At 34.6% G+C, this 16,923-nt stretch overlaps 1 protein-coding gene across 2 annotated transcripts in view; it reads left to right on the top strand.

Annotated features, from left to right (window-relative positions):
- Positions 1–16,923, top strand: part of LOC142980927 (uncharacterized) — a 130,150-nt gene that overhangs the window by 47,022 nt on the left and 66,205 nt on the right. For both annotated transcript variants that reach the window (XM_076126538.1, XM_076126540.1), the window contains exon 7: positions 882–941. In XM_076126538.1, coding sequence (XP_075982653.1) covers positions 882–912 — 31 coding nt within the window. In that variant the 3' untranslated portion in view covers positions 913–941. The remainder of the gene's footprint in view (positions 1–881; positions 942–16,923) is intronic.

Raw genomic sequence — 16,923 nt, 5'->3', positions numbered from 1 at the left:
TTTATTATTTTTGATCGTTTCCAATAAAAACATGTACGCGTGCGATGCGCACGCGCAGGTCACGTGGCGACGCGTGCCACTGCCATCTTGCGCGATGGGTGGGAACTTCCGGCGGGAAACGCGTCACCGGAGCCATTGTGGGAAAACTTTATCAAAGGTGCGACGCTCGTTAAGGTAATTATATGCTTGTGTGTGTGTATGTTGGAGTGTTTTTATCTGTAATTGTGATCGAATTAGAGGAGTAGTTTCACAGGGGTGGTGGTTTATGTGATGCGTCTTTTGCTTCAGAGTATTATGAAGTGAGAGTAGTGGTGAGTAGTGAATAAAAAACTGGCATTATTAATAAACTTACTGGACACTTGGTGCTAGACTGACAGTTCAGATTTAGACAACTTAGGTTCTAGATTTCTAATCGAAGAGTAGTGTCGTTGATATTCAGTTTTTTTTTTCTTCAGTTAGTTTAATCCGAGTTCATGTTCATATAGCACACTATATCACGCTATGTCTGTGAATGTAGAGTCCATGAGTAGAAATACTGCTAATTAGAACAGTTAAGAATAGTTTAGCTCTCAGGACGTCAATGGTTGTAGACTGTTAAAATTATTTCTGATATTATCAAAGAAACAAAATAATATAGCTACATATCAATGTATAGCTTTTCAGTTGTAAATAATAATTCCATGGTTAACTGTCAGCTATTATGCCGATGAATATTTGAAGTGCGGTGGCCGCGGTGATGGCGCTCATGCCGCAGACAAATTGGGCACAAATCAATCGGCGAGCATCCACATCATTATTGAACATGAATTAATCACACTTGTCGAATGTTTGTAGAGATGGAACGACAGTTTGTCGATAATAGACCCGTTTTATCTTTTTAGGTTTGAAGCTAAGCGAAAAACCTCAACATGACAAGATCTTCTCGAGGTAAATATTATATGGTGAGTAATTTACGGTACAATTAAATTTCTTTTGACTATTTTTTTTTAAATGTTATTGGACAACTCACACACGGTCATTTGATTCCAAACTAAGTGCTTGTACTATGGTAACCAAATAACTGATAAACAAACTTATATACTTCTAAATATATACTTATATAGATAAATAGACAACCAGACAACCAGGCTCAGAACAAATACTCGTGCTCATCAAGATTTGTCCCGGGTGGGATTCGAACCCACCACACGTGGCGCTACGGTTGTTGCGGTGAGGTGACCGCTTAAACCACTGCGCCAAACGTTCGGTTAAAATTTTGTTTGACAATCATTCTCATCAAGATCCATTTTTTGCGAGACAGAGTAACAAACATCCACATTACTTTTGTATTACGGCAAAGCTACTTGCTACGTTTTGCTAGAATCATTCGTTTTACGTGCAGTTAGGGCGAGGATATTTTTTAACTATTGTCACATTTATTTATTTTCATTGCTCTTGGTTTGGTGCGGCTAGAATGCCAATATTATTCCTTTTAAGTTTATTTTGTTAAGTTTAAAATCTATACTAATATTATAAAGCTGAAGAGTTTGTTTGTTTGTTTGTTTGTTTGTTTGTTTGAACGCGCTAATCTCGGGAAATACTGGTCCGATTTGAAAAATTCTTTCAGTGTTAGATAGCCCATTTATCGAGGAAGGCTATAGGCTATATATCATCACGCTACGACCAATAGGAGCAGAGTACCAGTGAAAAATGTTACAAAAACGGGGAAAATTATGATTCTCTTATGTGACGCAAGCGAAGTTGCGCGGGTCAGCTAGTTACGTATAAAAATGTAGATATGAAATCGCTTAATTCAATCAAATGGATAGAACAAGGTAATTGCAGTAAAACGCAGCGGTTAACAGAAATTGTATAAATGAGTAGCGAGCGTGGTCCGCGTCGCGTCCCTATCGCAATGAATATTGTATGTTGCAATTTGTATAATTTGATTATGGCCCACCTGTGCTACGTTCAGTGGGGACGCTAGTCCAATAACTTATGTACGATCATATTAAATTGTGTTATTATTTTATTTAATGTTCTGGTACCTTTTTATCTTTTTCTTTTGAAAAGGTATAAAAGATGTTATTTATTGATTTTTTTACTTTGAAGATTCAATGATTTTATAATCCTAAGTACCTAATGATACCAACTCAAATCTAAAGCTTATGTTTCTTATTAAGTTTGCCTCAATTTGTTTATTTTTTATTATACTTATTATATTAAACCGTAATCGTAATGAATACTTTTTCCGCGGTTTCTACACTGAATTCATGCTTATTTTGTGCACTCAACTAAGACCATTTTTCTCTAGTATCTTCTTTAGCTATGTATGAATCGAATTTTCTATTTCATCAATTTTAAAGCCAATACAATCTTTCATAAATAACGATTTTTCCTAAAGACTACGAAACTAAACACTGTAGAGTCACCGCAAATTATATTGTTCGATAATAACGAAGGGATGTAAAATTAATGCGTACCTTTCACAAAGCGTAATATAAAGTTTGATTGTATGTAAATAAATTAACGGCTTGTCGGACGTGAGAGTGCATTTTATGACGCGTGCCACAGTCTCACCTGCCAACTATTATTTATTGATTGTATTGGAATAATATTCATCTCTGGTCTAATGGTTGAGAATAATTCAGTGAGAGGTGAAGTCATTGAGGTGAAATGCAATAATAACCAAGTTGTAAACTGAAAATAATACCTATTATTTAGTCATTTATTTTTGTCTATAGCGGAACTATGTTTAGCTTTTAATTGATTGTTAATGTCTTAAAAATAAGAGGTCAATAATGTGTAATAAGCAGTACTTAGGAAACAGTAAATAGAAATTTATTTTGTAGGTATTATTGGAGATAAGTACCTATACCTAAATTCAATTATATCTCAAGTTGACAGACACAGTCGTAACATAACCATGATCATTGTAACGTGACATTATAAAATAAATGTGACATTACATCCAACAAAAGGATTAACAACTCGCACTTGTAGATTACATCAGAAATTACCACAAATTACTGAGGGTGATCTCATTTTTATGCGACTACATGCATAATTTCCTCCCTTATCATTTAAACACGTCTAACTGCGGCTATCTGACCGGCGCACGCTTATTTAATCAATCAACCACCCTAACACGCTTATCATTGAAACCATCCCGACAAATTACATATTAAGTACACTGGCAACACCAAAAAGCGCGCGCTGTCAAACTGACAGTTGCTACCCCTAGAATAAAAAAATATTGCCGATTGATTACAACTATGTTTTGAATTACAATGGTTCTGTATATAAAAAAAAGCTTGCAGAAATACCTAATAGAATTTTGAATGTTTGTTTAGATTATAACTGCATCAAGACTTTCATTGTTATTTTATTTGAGCTTAACAGTTTTTTGTTTATTCTTAAAAACGTTTGTTGTTTTAAAATTGAATTTTCATTACACCTGATTGTGATTTCTATAACAAAAATAAATAATAATTTATATTGCAGCTTTGTTTCAAGTATTTAAATTTCAAAGTGTTATGTTATCTACGTGCGACCATGGAATTTTCATGCAATTTCGTATCAATTTATGGGACTCTAACGATGCGCCAAGCGGAAGCCTGCCCGTGTGCATATGATTATAATTATATTTTCACAAGTATTATTGTATAGGGAGGGTTCCGATGGACCGGAGGGAAGAGTGCCCACAAAGGGACCAGGTAGAAGGGTGCGTCAATAGATGAGCTTGTAATATACTTAGCGATAGTTTGATGCGTGAAAACCAAGTGGCGTTGGAGGGATACACCATCACAATGGATGAAACTAATGCAATTTGTAACAGTGATTTTAGTGTTAAAAGTCAGTTTGGTAATCTGTTTTAATGTGGGTGTTTTGTACGCGCAGATAATAAAAAATATAGATAAGAATAATAGAAATTTATCGTTTACTTTTTGCATCGCTGTTGTTTATGAAGAAATAAACGAAATGTGCAGGGTACAAAAAGCTAACATCGCGCGATTATCTTTTCTAAGTTAGTGCTCTATCTTTCCGCTGTTTAGCTAAGCGAGGTCCTAGACTTAAGGGTTATCTTTATGACTTTGGCTTTAAACGAAAGGAAGAGAAAAACAAACGTATTTATAAGTCATAATTTTCACCAAAGTTTATTAATCATTTAATCCCAGTTCATTGTACTCTTGAGCATTCCAAAAGCCGACACTTTGAGAAAAAACCTGTCATTTTTTATCCGGCAGATCAAAAGAACAATTAATTAATTCTAAAACTATTTTCCTCTCTTACGAAACGATACTCAACACATTATTATAATGTACATTGTTCACAAGATCATTATCTTCAACGGTCCCCAATATCAACAAAATCGTTGTTCAATTACATCAAGTGTGTGACCCCTTTGAGGTTATATTTTAAATGCATCGTGCTTTATTCTGACCACAATTACTTTGGCCGTGTGAATAAATTATAAACTAGGGGACTTTAGACCCTATTTCATAGATAATACAGTTGAATTGAGTATAATATTTTTTTAGGTTATGTTATAAAAAATATTTTTGCGCGGGAACTTGCTCGCGTTTCGTTCAGAAATCGGTCATCCGTGTCTCTTGAAGTGGGTGCGTGGTGTCGGTCACGCGTTGTTTTTTTCATTATTTAGTTTCAATTAATTTAATTATACTTGTGACGAATCTTTTTGGGGTATTGAGATGGGAAAATATTGTTTTCTGTGTGGAGTTGTTTATTCTTTGAAGTGGTAGTCAATCTAGATTGTTTATTATAAGGATGGTCAAGAGGGCCCTTAACATAATCCAATTTATTATAGCGATTAACTGGGATTTATTTTGCAGTTCTCACGAATACTAACTGATTGACACAAGTAACTTCTTCACATACCTAAGACAAGTATTTTATTATTGCAAATAAATAAATCCATAATTTTGTGAGTTTCTATGCCTTCAAAGCCATTGAACGCATTTAAATATTTGTTTAATTGATGCTGGATTACCGAAACTAGATGCACCTTTGCATCACATGAGAGTTATATTACCTATATCAGATGGGCCATATGTTACAAATCAAGACAAAAGTTGTAGTGTGTGGTGGTTAATTTATAAGCAGTGTAGGGTGTGCTTATAAATTAAACCAACACAAAAATCAAAGTACGGGGGCAAATTCAGCACTAAAATGTTATTGACATAATATTTTGGAGCGGGTGTAAAAAATCCGAAGAGGCAAGGAAACGCATCGTCACTGGAGGCTTGAGAGGCCACCCACATACTGTTGACTTAGCCCCTGTTTAATTGTCCAGTCAAACATTTATTAGACAGGGTTGTTGTGGCTTGCGGTCTAGATAAGGTAAGGTGTTAATTATGTGCTTTTTTTTTCTTTAGGCATAGTTGAAGCGTGAGTTCTAGGCTAATGTAGCAAAATTGCATTTATTACGCTTAATAACTTATACCTACTTAGTTCAAGAATTTAGTGAAGGTTAATTACTAGTTTCTTTCTTATAGGGTATAGTAGATAGTAGAAGCGCGAGTTTTGGCTTTCGTAACAATATTATATTAATTACACTCGACTATAGTTTGATACATATTTTAGTGTGACATGCACGATTTATCTATATTCTGAAATTTGTTTACCTCCACCGGCTGCGAATACAATACAAACAAGGCTCTCCACTAAGTTGTACTAGGTATAGAAAAAAACTGGTATATTCTGATACTTCTAGAATTAACATCAAGTCAGGCTTAAAAGATTGTGTTTACTTTCGACAGAACGCGGCTAGAGCTAACGACACGCTATTTGCATTTCCGAATTATTTTCAATTAATGGGAATTTTATACTTGTACTAGCCGACCCGCGCAACTTCGCTTGCGTCACATAATTTTCCCCGCTTTTGTAACATTTTTCGTTGCTACTCCGCTCCTAATGGCCGTAGCGTGATGTTATATAGCCTATAACCTTCCTCGATAAATGGGCTATCTAACACTGAAAGAATTTTTCAAATCGGACCAGTAGATCCTGAGATTAGCGCGTTCAAACAAACAAACAAACAAACAAACAAACAAACTCTTCAGCTTTATAATATTAGTATAGATGACGTGTGTTTCTCATAGTAACCCATCCTAATCTGCGTTTAGTGTAAGCAGTAAACATAAAACCTTAACCATCCCCAATTCTGGGTCTACGCTCTTTCCCCTGATAGAAACCGTAATGGAATTGAAATCTATCTTAACAATACCTAGTTATGATCTACTTACTAGAATAAATTACAATTAAAACCATTTCAAAGAAGCCTTGAACTCACAATTCCAGACAGACAGTACCATACGTATAACATAGATTATAACCAGTCTGTATTGATAACAGTACAGAACATTGATGTAAGGACGAGAGGCTCCTTGTGAGGAGGTCGTACAGGCTGTGCAGGCGCGTCCCCAGGATGAAACTAGTTGGGCTCGAGAGTGCTTGAACACGGGTGGTCTTGTACAACTGCGAGGCAAACTGGATACAGGCGTTAGAAATTGTTTTAAAATGTAAAAAGAATAGCTGATGTGGAAATTTTAGCAGTTTAAAATTGATTTGGCAAGTCAAAAAGGGTTTGCTATAAATATAAGTTTAGCGAATATAAGAATTTTTTATGAATTTTGCTTGACATTGTAAAATTTGTCATATTGCTGAAGCTTGGTACAACTGTACGGCTATGGCTGCCAACTTATTAATTCTGAACTTGCCCATACTTACATTATTGGATTGAGTGTTTGAATACATCCCTGACCCCTTCCATTTTCAATAAAAACCTTTACAAAAGTATCAAACTGTAAGTAACACTATTATATTCAAACACATACATACGTATACACATAATATCACGTCTTTTTCCCATCGGTAGGCATAGGCCACTTGGTACGATACACACTTCCCTTGCCTCATTAGAGGTACAATTGCACCTAAAATAAACCATTTTTATTGTTTCAAGTTTCGTTTCAGAAATACGAAACCGTCATCATATTTAGTTCCGTTCCTATACCTTCAAACTCGTGCCAGTATATCATCCAAGTGTACCAGTTATGGTGAAGACACAAGTTTATGATGGTTTTACTGCGAGAGCCACTTAACGCCCGCTATGGCTACCGTGTACGAGCCCCTCCCTTCACCGCCGCGCCTCACCCCCTACCTCGTCCACCCCCCTCGGTTTAATTAGATGCACCTACCCGCGTGTTTTTATTTTAAAACTAACGAGGTGTTTGAAACTTGTGAGATTAGCGTTGATATTAATTTATTGGTTAAATAGGTGGTTAATTTATGTTATAAGCTTGTAAATTACAACTAATTTTATATGTATAGATTGATTATCGTTATGTATACCTACATCTCGAATCGTCTGCAATGTATCGATGATAATTTCGTTCTAACGATTCCGTCCGCGTGGACGGATTTCCCGGGATAAAATAAGCTTTGTATGGATCCAGTTAAGAAAGTCTTAACATCAAAATTTTATAAAAGAATATACAATATTTTCGTGGATTAATATCAAAGTTGCTACCTCCGTGGCGCAGTGGTTATGGTCACTACGTCGTGGATTTGTATGTTTGTAAAAGTCCCCGCGACTCAAGAGCAATCATTAGTGCGGAAATTGTCTTTTTAAATAAAAAAAAAAACAAATTTTAAAGTTTCACACATTACTTAATAGGATAATGATCTGATGACGAAAATGATCTGCGTTTGTATCGTCAAAGCTTTGTTTAAAATATACAATTTGCATTTTTTGAAATAGCTTATTGGTTGATTTTTATCTTGTGTTATCATAAATATGGTTAGGATTATCACTGGTAGCAGCTTCTGAATAGTTTTAAGAGCAGCTCCTAAATCTAACCAGATGTGCTAAAGACAAAAGATAAGCTGTTGCAAATGTGTTTAATTTTGGGATAAAAAGCCATTGGGTCAGTTGTGTAATCTGAACAGATGTCTGGTAGACACATTATCGATTTGTACTTTCTATAAAATAGCCTTAATTCTTAATAACGGGAATTTGAGGGGCCTAACATGGTTTGTATAATATTAAAGGTTCGATTTGAACCCTCTTTATTTTATTTTGATACGGAGTAGGTAGTATCGGATAAGCATGCCTTATATTCTTGTACCATAGTCCGACCGGCATTATATACTGAATAGAATTATGATAAGAAACGATTGAATTTTCAACGTGATTAAGCCAGTGATATCGGAGTTTTTAAATATCTTAAAAATATTTAAGTAGGAGCCTGGAGTATCGATATACCCCCCTAATACACCCCCTTTTGCTTATAACCAAAAAACAAACATTATAACAATGAACTATTAAACACATCTGCCTACACTATAAATTGCAGCAGAAGTAATAATAAAATAAACAACTCACTCAGTTACAAAAACATGGTTAGTAAAATCAATCGATGGTACATAATTGGAACACGATGACGTCATCGGCGACGTCATGAGGTTAACCTCAGTTGAATAATATATCAGTGAGTGTAACGATCTGGGAACCGGCCAAGTGGTGCCACCTGACGGCCGTGGGAAGACTTACTGAACCTGTTGACTGGATTATTGGAGTTTCTTTTGTCATGGTTTGTAAAAAAGTGTGTTTTCACAAAATAATATTCATACTGGTATTTTACCAACTTTAGATACTACTTCTATCGGTGAAAAACTCGAATCGGTTCGTGTAATAATGTTCTTTCAGCTTAGTGGTAGAACAAGTCTGCTAGCTTATTAACTGTGCTATACATTCTTTTAATGCTACATAATTTGGGCTACTAAAGCTAATGATACAAAATCCAGGCCAATTTAGACTTCACCTATACGGTGTTTCTATTCCCATGAAATTCCGTAAAGGTGCCTTTTTCCAATAGTTGGAAATTCATTAGCCCATTAAAAGGATACAGAGGTATTAACATATTACTTATATACTCACTCTTAAATTCCTTAAACACATAATAAACGCTTACACAACTTTCACTCATATTTTACGATTAACCAACAATAAAAGGGTCCACTACAACTTTTAATATTGTGCAGATTAGGCGTTTTCGCTTCGGGGGAGGTACAAATTAATTCTTTATTACGACTGTTAAATATTCTACGGGACCCTTGTCTAGGCGATATACGCATCCTAATAAAGTTCCCGCGAATCCCTCGGGCGGCCACTTGTGTGGGATTAGTAGGGAATTACGGGCCGCGAACTGTGCCCCGGATTTGGTATGGTAACGTGTCTTAGTGCGGTTTATATGTTGTTAGTTAGTAGGTTAATTAGTTTTAGAGTTAGAGGGTTTTAGGTGGGTTTGGTTGAAGCTAGAACTTGTTAAAATTATCTAGTATTGGTGGCACTGTTGTCATCGTTTTTTGTAGGAAGGAATAACCTTTTATTATGTAAAGTTTGCAATAATTAAACATCAATACTTCAACGTTTTAAATTGAATGTAGTGTCACAAGCAATGAGCTAAATACGTCTGTAAAGTCCAAAATATCACTATTTACCTTCTTAATCTAAAATCGTCATATCATCTAATAATCAGCGGCACTAAACTACTTTTATTACCTTAAATCGTTATTTTATTCCCTTTCAAAAACGGCAGACAGACAGTACAAGCTTCATGTAAGCCCTCTCTCTTTGTGGCATAACTTTAATTGTTTTTTAAGTGCGCACACGCCGCGCCAGTGCAGCTAGCGCGGGGAGCGTGGGACGAGACGTGAGAACAAGTCCTTCAGTAACTGTGATGAGGTACTTGAAATTGTTGTGAATATTTAACCAAAATAGGAACTGATTGGTTATATCTGTGGCTATTTGGGGTCTGTGTATTGCATATTTTGAAATGAGTACTTTATTAGAAGTATTTTTCGATGCAAAATTAAACACGCATTTTTTATGTAAGTAGCCTATACTAACTTTATTTTACTTTAATATGATTACATTACTTTGGGTTACGGGAACGGTATAAATGTATAGACTGGCATTACAAATTAAGCTTAAGAATATTTTTTTTAGATCACATTCGGAGTTTTCCAAAGCACCCCCTTGTCCCCTAGTGGACTACACGATTCCACACAATCCGGTGCATATTTAGCATTGTGGTCACACTACTATGAATTGTAGGTTAGTACCAATCCAACTAATCGGAAAATGATGATTTTAAATTTTAATAATTTAGTGTGCGAGGATATGAAATCAAGGATTTTTCAAATATCCCATAGGATCATTGATGTAAAGTTATTAATGTGTTAACGTATTGTCGTATTATAGGGTGACTGCTATCAATAATATCGCACTGCGGTGTCTACCTGCTTTCATTTTTCCTTATTTTCGTGCAAATTTTAATGCTAATGAAATAGTGTGCAAAACAACCTTATAAGGCTTTTCCTTGGTTCAAGTTCAATGGCCATTGTATTAGTGAAAAGATGCTGAATTTCACATAATTAACAACTAGGTGATAGACAATAGATTCATTTTGGAAGATGATTTGCAAAAAAATGTATTTGTTTCATCTATGTCATAAACATGTTATAGGTAACTGTCGTGTTCGTTAGGTACTCGTGAGTAGTTGTAAACGCTTAGGGCCAATTTCATAGTTTATAAACAACTGTATTATAACCAACATCAGCCTAGATTGAGAGTCGGCTTCCAGTCTCACCGGATACAGCTGAGTACCACTATTTTGATTGGAGCGATTGTCTATCGGACCTCCACAACCGAGTTACCTGAGTTACAAAACGATTCTCTTCGGTAAGACTGGTTGTCAGATCTTTGTAAATTACAGCCAGGGCCCACAATTTAATGTTTATAATCCATCCACAGAACAGATATATCAAAATTATTTCATATCTGTATTTGCGAGTGTCTGAACTATTTTTTGCTGAATACCTTTAACCTTGAGGATATAATGTCTAACAAATTGAAAACATGTTTTGATTGTAAGTTTTTTAATATTCTTGTACGTCATATAGTCGTTATACTTATATGAATGTACTGATATAACGTGCATTTATCCGATCCTAGTTTCCCTATTGAAAACTTTTACTTTGTATTAGCTAGTTTTAGAGGCTGACGAAAAGTCGTAATCGACACAAAGTCGAAAAAATACAACAGGCATTTCAAATTGTAGACAAGATATTTTTATATTCTTATACGAGTATCTAATAGATTCTTTTCAGTAATCATTATTAGATGAGTCTCTAGCTCTACTTAGCTAATAATCTGTCATAATTCAATACCTCAGACACTCGTCCTACTATAAATATTTATTCTCAAACTCCTATCTAATCAAAACACAAGCAAAAGGGGATTTCGTCCAAAAATCTCCATGTTCGACCATAGACACGTTTTACGTTTAGTTGTTGTTTCATTATCGTGTGAACAGGCAAAGGAAATAAACTCTTGAGCCGAACGTGGTACCTGTGCGCCTGCGCCGTACCTGACCTAGGAAAACAAACATGGCCGCCGTTAAGATTAGTATAGATATTATCTGTGACAGTTTGTTTAAATATTTAAAGTGATTTATGTTAAATGTTTGCTTGGTAAATAAGTTTTGCCTTTTATGTGTCTGCAAATATTTTTGCACTTTTTATAGAGCGTTTTTAACTGTATAATTAGATAACCATTAGGTTGAAAGAGTTTTGTTTACTGTATTATTTCATTAGAACACTCTTTATTTCATCATTTTTTATATGAGGATTCAAATTACAAATACCATTAAGTACTGTTCTCAGTACAGTAAACGTTATCGACTTTGTTTTTAAATACAACTTTTGTTATGATGAGATAAAAATATATGTAAATATGTATATTTATGGCACTTCTTATTACTGACTTCTTTCGTGTGTACAAACACGAAAAAATCTACTTTCTCATTTTAATGTTAACCAAAACCGCACATTTGTTCGTAAGAAAGCAACTTATTATTATTTCTTTTAAAAAAATATAGTAAATTTTTCGTGGGTCCGTCAAAAGTTCCCTAACACCACAATTCGTTAGCACATCCACATTATTCCTAACACGTTATTCGTGTGATATTTTCATATTTTTTCTCGTGATTTTTTGTGTGACACGCTAAGTGGCGTGATAGAGACCACCCACGGCGAAGGAAACAGCCATTCAGCCTATAACTCGATCATAAAACTTTTAGTACTACCTTTATATCTAAATTGTGTGTGAATTGTACAACACTATGCTTTGCTGCTGGCATTTTTGTAGGAACAGTTTGGAACATCCAGCAAAGGTTAAGAAAATAATTTCAGAATTTGTTTCTTTTTATCGAATTTCGATGTATAATATTTATTATGTCATGTGTTTTATAACTTTTGAGAAAATATTGCGTTTTTAATTCTACTCTAGAGTACTTAGCTGGAAGTTAGGTTGTTTCATTTGCAAGAATAAGGTATTTCGTGAACAAAAATAGTTGTTTATTACCTTCTATCGCTGGGTGCCTGTCTTCTAACATAAGATAGGAACTAGTTTTAGGCACTAAGTCCATTACTAACAATGTTTTCTCACGATTACCTGTCTATGGTAAGGCAATGTTTAACGTTAGTTTGAAAGCATCAACTCATTTCTTTGGGTATTTTTCATCGAATAGTCCAAATAAGTGGTTACCAACTACTAACGTCATAGCGATATATTTATAACAAAATACATCATTAGTATTCATTTTCCTAGTAATGTGCGTATTTCTTGCAAGTATAAAAAATATCTATACAAAGTGTGGCCTAGACCGCTTAACGAGGCTCTAATCTTTTTTTTGTAGATCTCCAATATATTACCTTGAATCAATATTTTAAAGTTTTTATTTACAATATTTCCTAGATGTTTTTAGATGTTTACTATTTAACTAATGTAAGTTTGTTTGGTTCGTGTGTGCCATTGTTCATATCATTGCTGTGTAGAAATTATTAAAAAATACCAGGAGATTCAGACGCAATGCCGGTTTTGTCAACTTACTCTGTTAACTGACACTAAAACAAATAAAATAACAAAAAGTTGTACATATACATCAGTATGTATATGTACAACTTTTTGTTATGACTTTGTATACAACGACAGAGGTCTCAAGTTCGAGTCCCGGATCGGGCCAAAGAGTTGATCTAGATAGTTAAGAACTTTTCAGATTGCTCATTTTCTGTGAGGAAATTCTTATTGGTTGATTGTTTTATGGAAGTTGAAGATGCAGGTATCCGTACTTTGCAGGGCACGTTAAGTCGTCAGTCCTGCGCCTGGGCACCGCGCCTAGTCAAATACCGGCTAGGAAGATACGTGCATTGTGCAGTTGAAAGCTTGATCTCAGTCTCACATACATACCACAAAAAGCTAAGCCAAATTAAAACCACTATTTACTAAACTATGTATTACATTCATAAACACATTTTTTGTGCATCTAATATCGCAATAGTTGAATATGATTTTTATTATTCCCTCATAGAGGTGAGAGCACTCGTGTGGAGTGGCTACGAGAGTTTGCTAGTGTGTCAATATAAGACAGCTACTGGGTGGGGCTACTACACTCATTAATTTGACTATGTCATTTGTATGTTAATGACTTTTAGGAGTATCTTGAGACGATGATTGACCAGCCGTTTTGAGTGTTAGGTTTTGTTAATTTGCGCTTTTGTCTAGTGCGAAAGCTATTGTGATCGTTTGTTGGGGAGGATTGTAAAGCTGATCATGGTGCTCACGCGGCCAAGGTCTTGGATTCGAGTATCACATGAAATAGATATATGTGATCTAAAGTAGGTTTTTCTAAACTCCTTGCGACACAAGATACAATATGTGATTAATGTTAACTTTTATTATATAAAAACTTATTGTTATTGGCACAGGCACCAGAGCTTTAGATTTCTAACATAAGATGAGTTATAAACACGGTTTTTTCTATAAAGTATGTATTAATAGAATCTGGTTTTTTTAAGTTCGTAATAGAAGTGCGTAGCAACCATCTATTTGTTTTCGTCATTTCCAAACATCGTCATTCGAATCTTATTTTTGGAACAGGAAAACCGCAGTTTATTGAAGCTTGTGAAGTGTTGCGTAATGATAAAACATCTACTGTCTTTGATTTACTTAGCAGTGATTATTCCTTGTATATGAATAGAAATATGCGGACTCATACTATTGGACGTTGCCTCTTTTAACCTGTGTTTGATGATATTCTATATTAAATCACTTCTTAATAAAATTATGATTCACGTCACCAAAAACTCAGTTCCTACTTCCCTGCCCTACGTCCCGTTGTACTGGTGAAAGAGTGGCGACCTTTAACTACTGCGCCACAGAATCCGTTAATGTGTGTTCTATAATTATTTGACTATAGTGTAATTAATATACTATATCCGTAAATCTTTACATCAATATCTTTAGCGAAAACCTCGAAACCACATAAAAAAATTACTTCTTGGTTTAAAAATTAATAAAACTTAAAGACATTCCAACTTAAACACAAAATACTGTACCTGATAAAGATTTTTGAAAATGTTCGATTATTTCTCACACTGTTTTGGCGTTTTATCGTTTGGTCGCGAGTGATGGTACCCTGGCTCTAATGGCGTCGTGGGTGGAAGCTGTTAGTGTAGTTTGTTCGTGAACCTTTTTGGGAAGTTTCACCTAGCCTTATATACTAAGACTACTATGTACTAAATGTGTGTGGCCTCTGGACACGGAAAGGCACGTGTTAATCGATTTTGGCTGGGAACGATTTTCGATAATTTTGAATTGATTTACGAGGTTTTAAAGATAGACTAGCAAAATATTAGTAATGGAAAAACTGCAATTTTGAAACAAATTTTAATATAAGTTTTTTTTACGTACTTTTTAGTCACATACTACTAAATCTTGTTGGAGATAACAGCGGCATACGGATGATGCCTACCTTCTGAGATAGATGGCGTTAGTAGTTACTTACATTTTCGAGTTTAGTATTCCTAATTAGGAACAAAATAAAACTTTGAGCATTTCCTTCTAAAATCCAATCGTGCAGCGAGTGTTAAGCTGACGGTTTATCATAATCTCCGAAGTTTGATTTTGATTCTGTTGTCTACAATTTAGCTAATTGAAGTTAAGTGAATTATATTATTGTGCCTTTAGCCCTTCATAATAGCAATCTATATTTTTTTCCATAAATAAAATCACATGAGTACGACCGTAGTAATTGTAAAATACGTGCCAAAAATATCTTACACCTACCACACACATTATCCTATCATTCTTAAACCACCTTAACTCGAGATGTTAATAAATTCTCACGTCAATATCAGCTCCATCATACGACAAAAGGCGAATAATTTTTGACATTTGTGACACATTTAAAAATAGAATGTCTTCTTTTTTTTAAACCTCGGACTTTACGTGACCATGTTATTGCGTTTTTACTTAACTTTTTTTTATTTTACCTGGCGTTATCTGGCTTAGTGTTAATGCAATCATTGTTATTGTCTGTGCCTTTTGTTTTTTTTTTGGGATGAACGGGTTGTAGTATCTGTGGTTGTAAAATTGTTGTTCTTTTTTCGATACGAATTTTGTTCTGTGTGAATTTGTGAATGAAAGGCGCGATTTTTAATTAGCGAAAGGTTTGATTTTTCTTATATTAAAGTTAATTAGTAATCATTTGTCTTTGTAGTATAATTCGATGTAATGCATTACACACAAGCATTGAAATGACATACGTACGTAGTAATTTTAATTGCCATTTAAATATACAATTTTTGAACACTTACTACTTAGTTATAAAAATATGGAGCTTCTGTAACAATACAACACTAGTCCTTAAATTTAACGAGACAGTGAAAATTCTCAACGTAAATTGCATTCGATAAGAATTAAAAATATCGTAGTAATTGATATATTGGTAATTGGTGTCACATCTACCAAAATTCCTTTAAAATACAGTCAAAATGTACGTATATTACAAAGTTATAATTTGTTCTATGAACTTTGTTGTGTACAAATGATTAGGAGGTAATTAGTTGTGTTTGTGCGATACGTTTCTGCCCCGTGTTTGTACTGTTATTATTTTGTTTATTGCTGATAAATCATGGCGACAGGAGCCAAGATTATCTGCTGTTTAGTGTTATTTTAGAATATATTTAAGGCGTACTTGAAATTTTAGCTATTTAAAGTAATTAGTAACACTGTTTCGGCTAGCATAGATCTCAGGACAATATATGGATATTGCAACAGATTTCATGTTAATAAAATATTTTAGATTTTTTTTTATTGGAAAGTAAATGAAATGTATGAGTAATGCATAGTTCTTCTTGCCTGCAGAGTGAGGCAACGAAAAAAAAAAGTAAGGAATTGTTATCATTTTTGTCAGATAATAAAGAGAATCCATCTATTTGCCTATAGAAAAGTCGTCACTCAATTTAAGGAACTAATATTCTGGTCTCAACACTAAAGTAAGTCTAACCAAAAGATACGATTTCAAACGAAATAATTTGTTGAAAAAGTACCTTTTGACAAATGAGAATATTTTTCCTAAAAAGTCCTTTTTGTGTTCGTTGTCTGTTACTTACCGGTTACCGTGCAACAGCCAGCAAAGATATTCTCATGTCACAATGTTCTAGCCTGTCATAAAACCTAAGTATTGTGTAAAGCACGCAGTTTAGCATCGCGCCATGAATCATTCTGTCCAATTAACACTAGATATGTTGTTGCCTACTATTTAGCTAATGAGTTCAAAGATCGCTACTCGTGTTCCCTAACAAGTAAATGTACGCGCAGATATTATATACTTACCGCCATTACGAAATACATTATTGTTTAGTCGCCAGTCCGTCAGGCTATGGACCCTGAAGATCGAAAATGCTGTCAAGTGTTCTTTTGCTTGTATTTTTGACGACTCCCGTGGCGCAGTGGTTAAGGTCGTCACGCCGCCGCGCGCCGCTACCATTGCGTCGGGAGGTCATCAGTTCGAT

This window comes from Anticarsia gemmatalis, chromosome 19 (assembly GCF_050436995.1).
Source record: "Anticarsia gemmatalis isolate Benzon Research Colony breed Stoneville strain chromosome 19, ilAntGemm2 primary, whole genome shotgun sequence".
In the NCBI taxonomy this organism is placed as follows: Eukaryota; Metazoa; Arthropoda; class Insecta; order Lepidoptera; family Erebidae; genus Anticarsia; species Anticarsia gemmatalis.
Note: the sequence above shows the minus strand (reverse complement) of the source record. Positions and strands in the feature narration are given on the sequence as shown.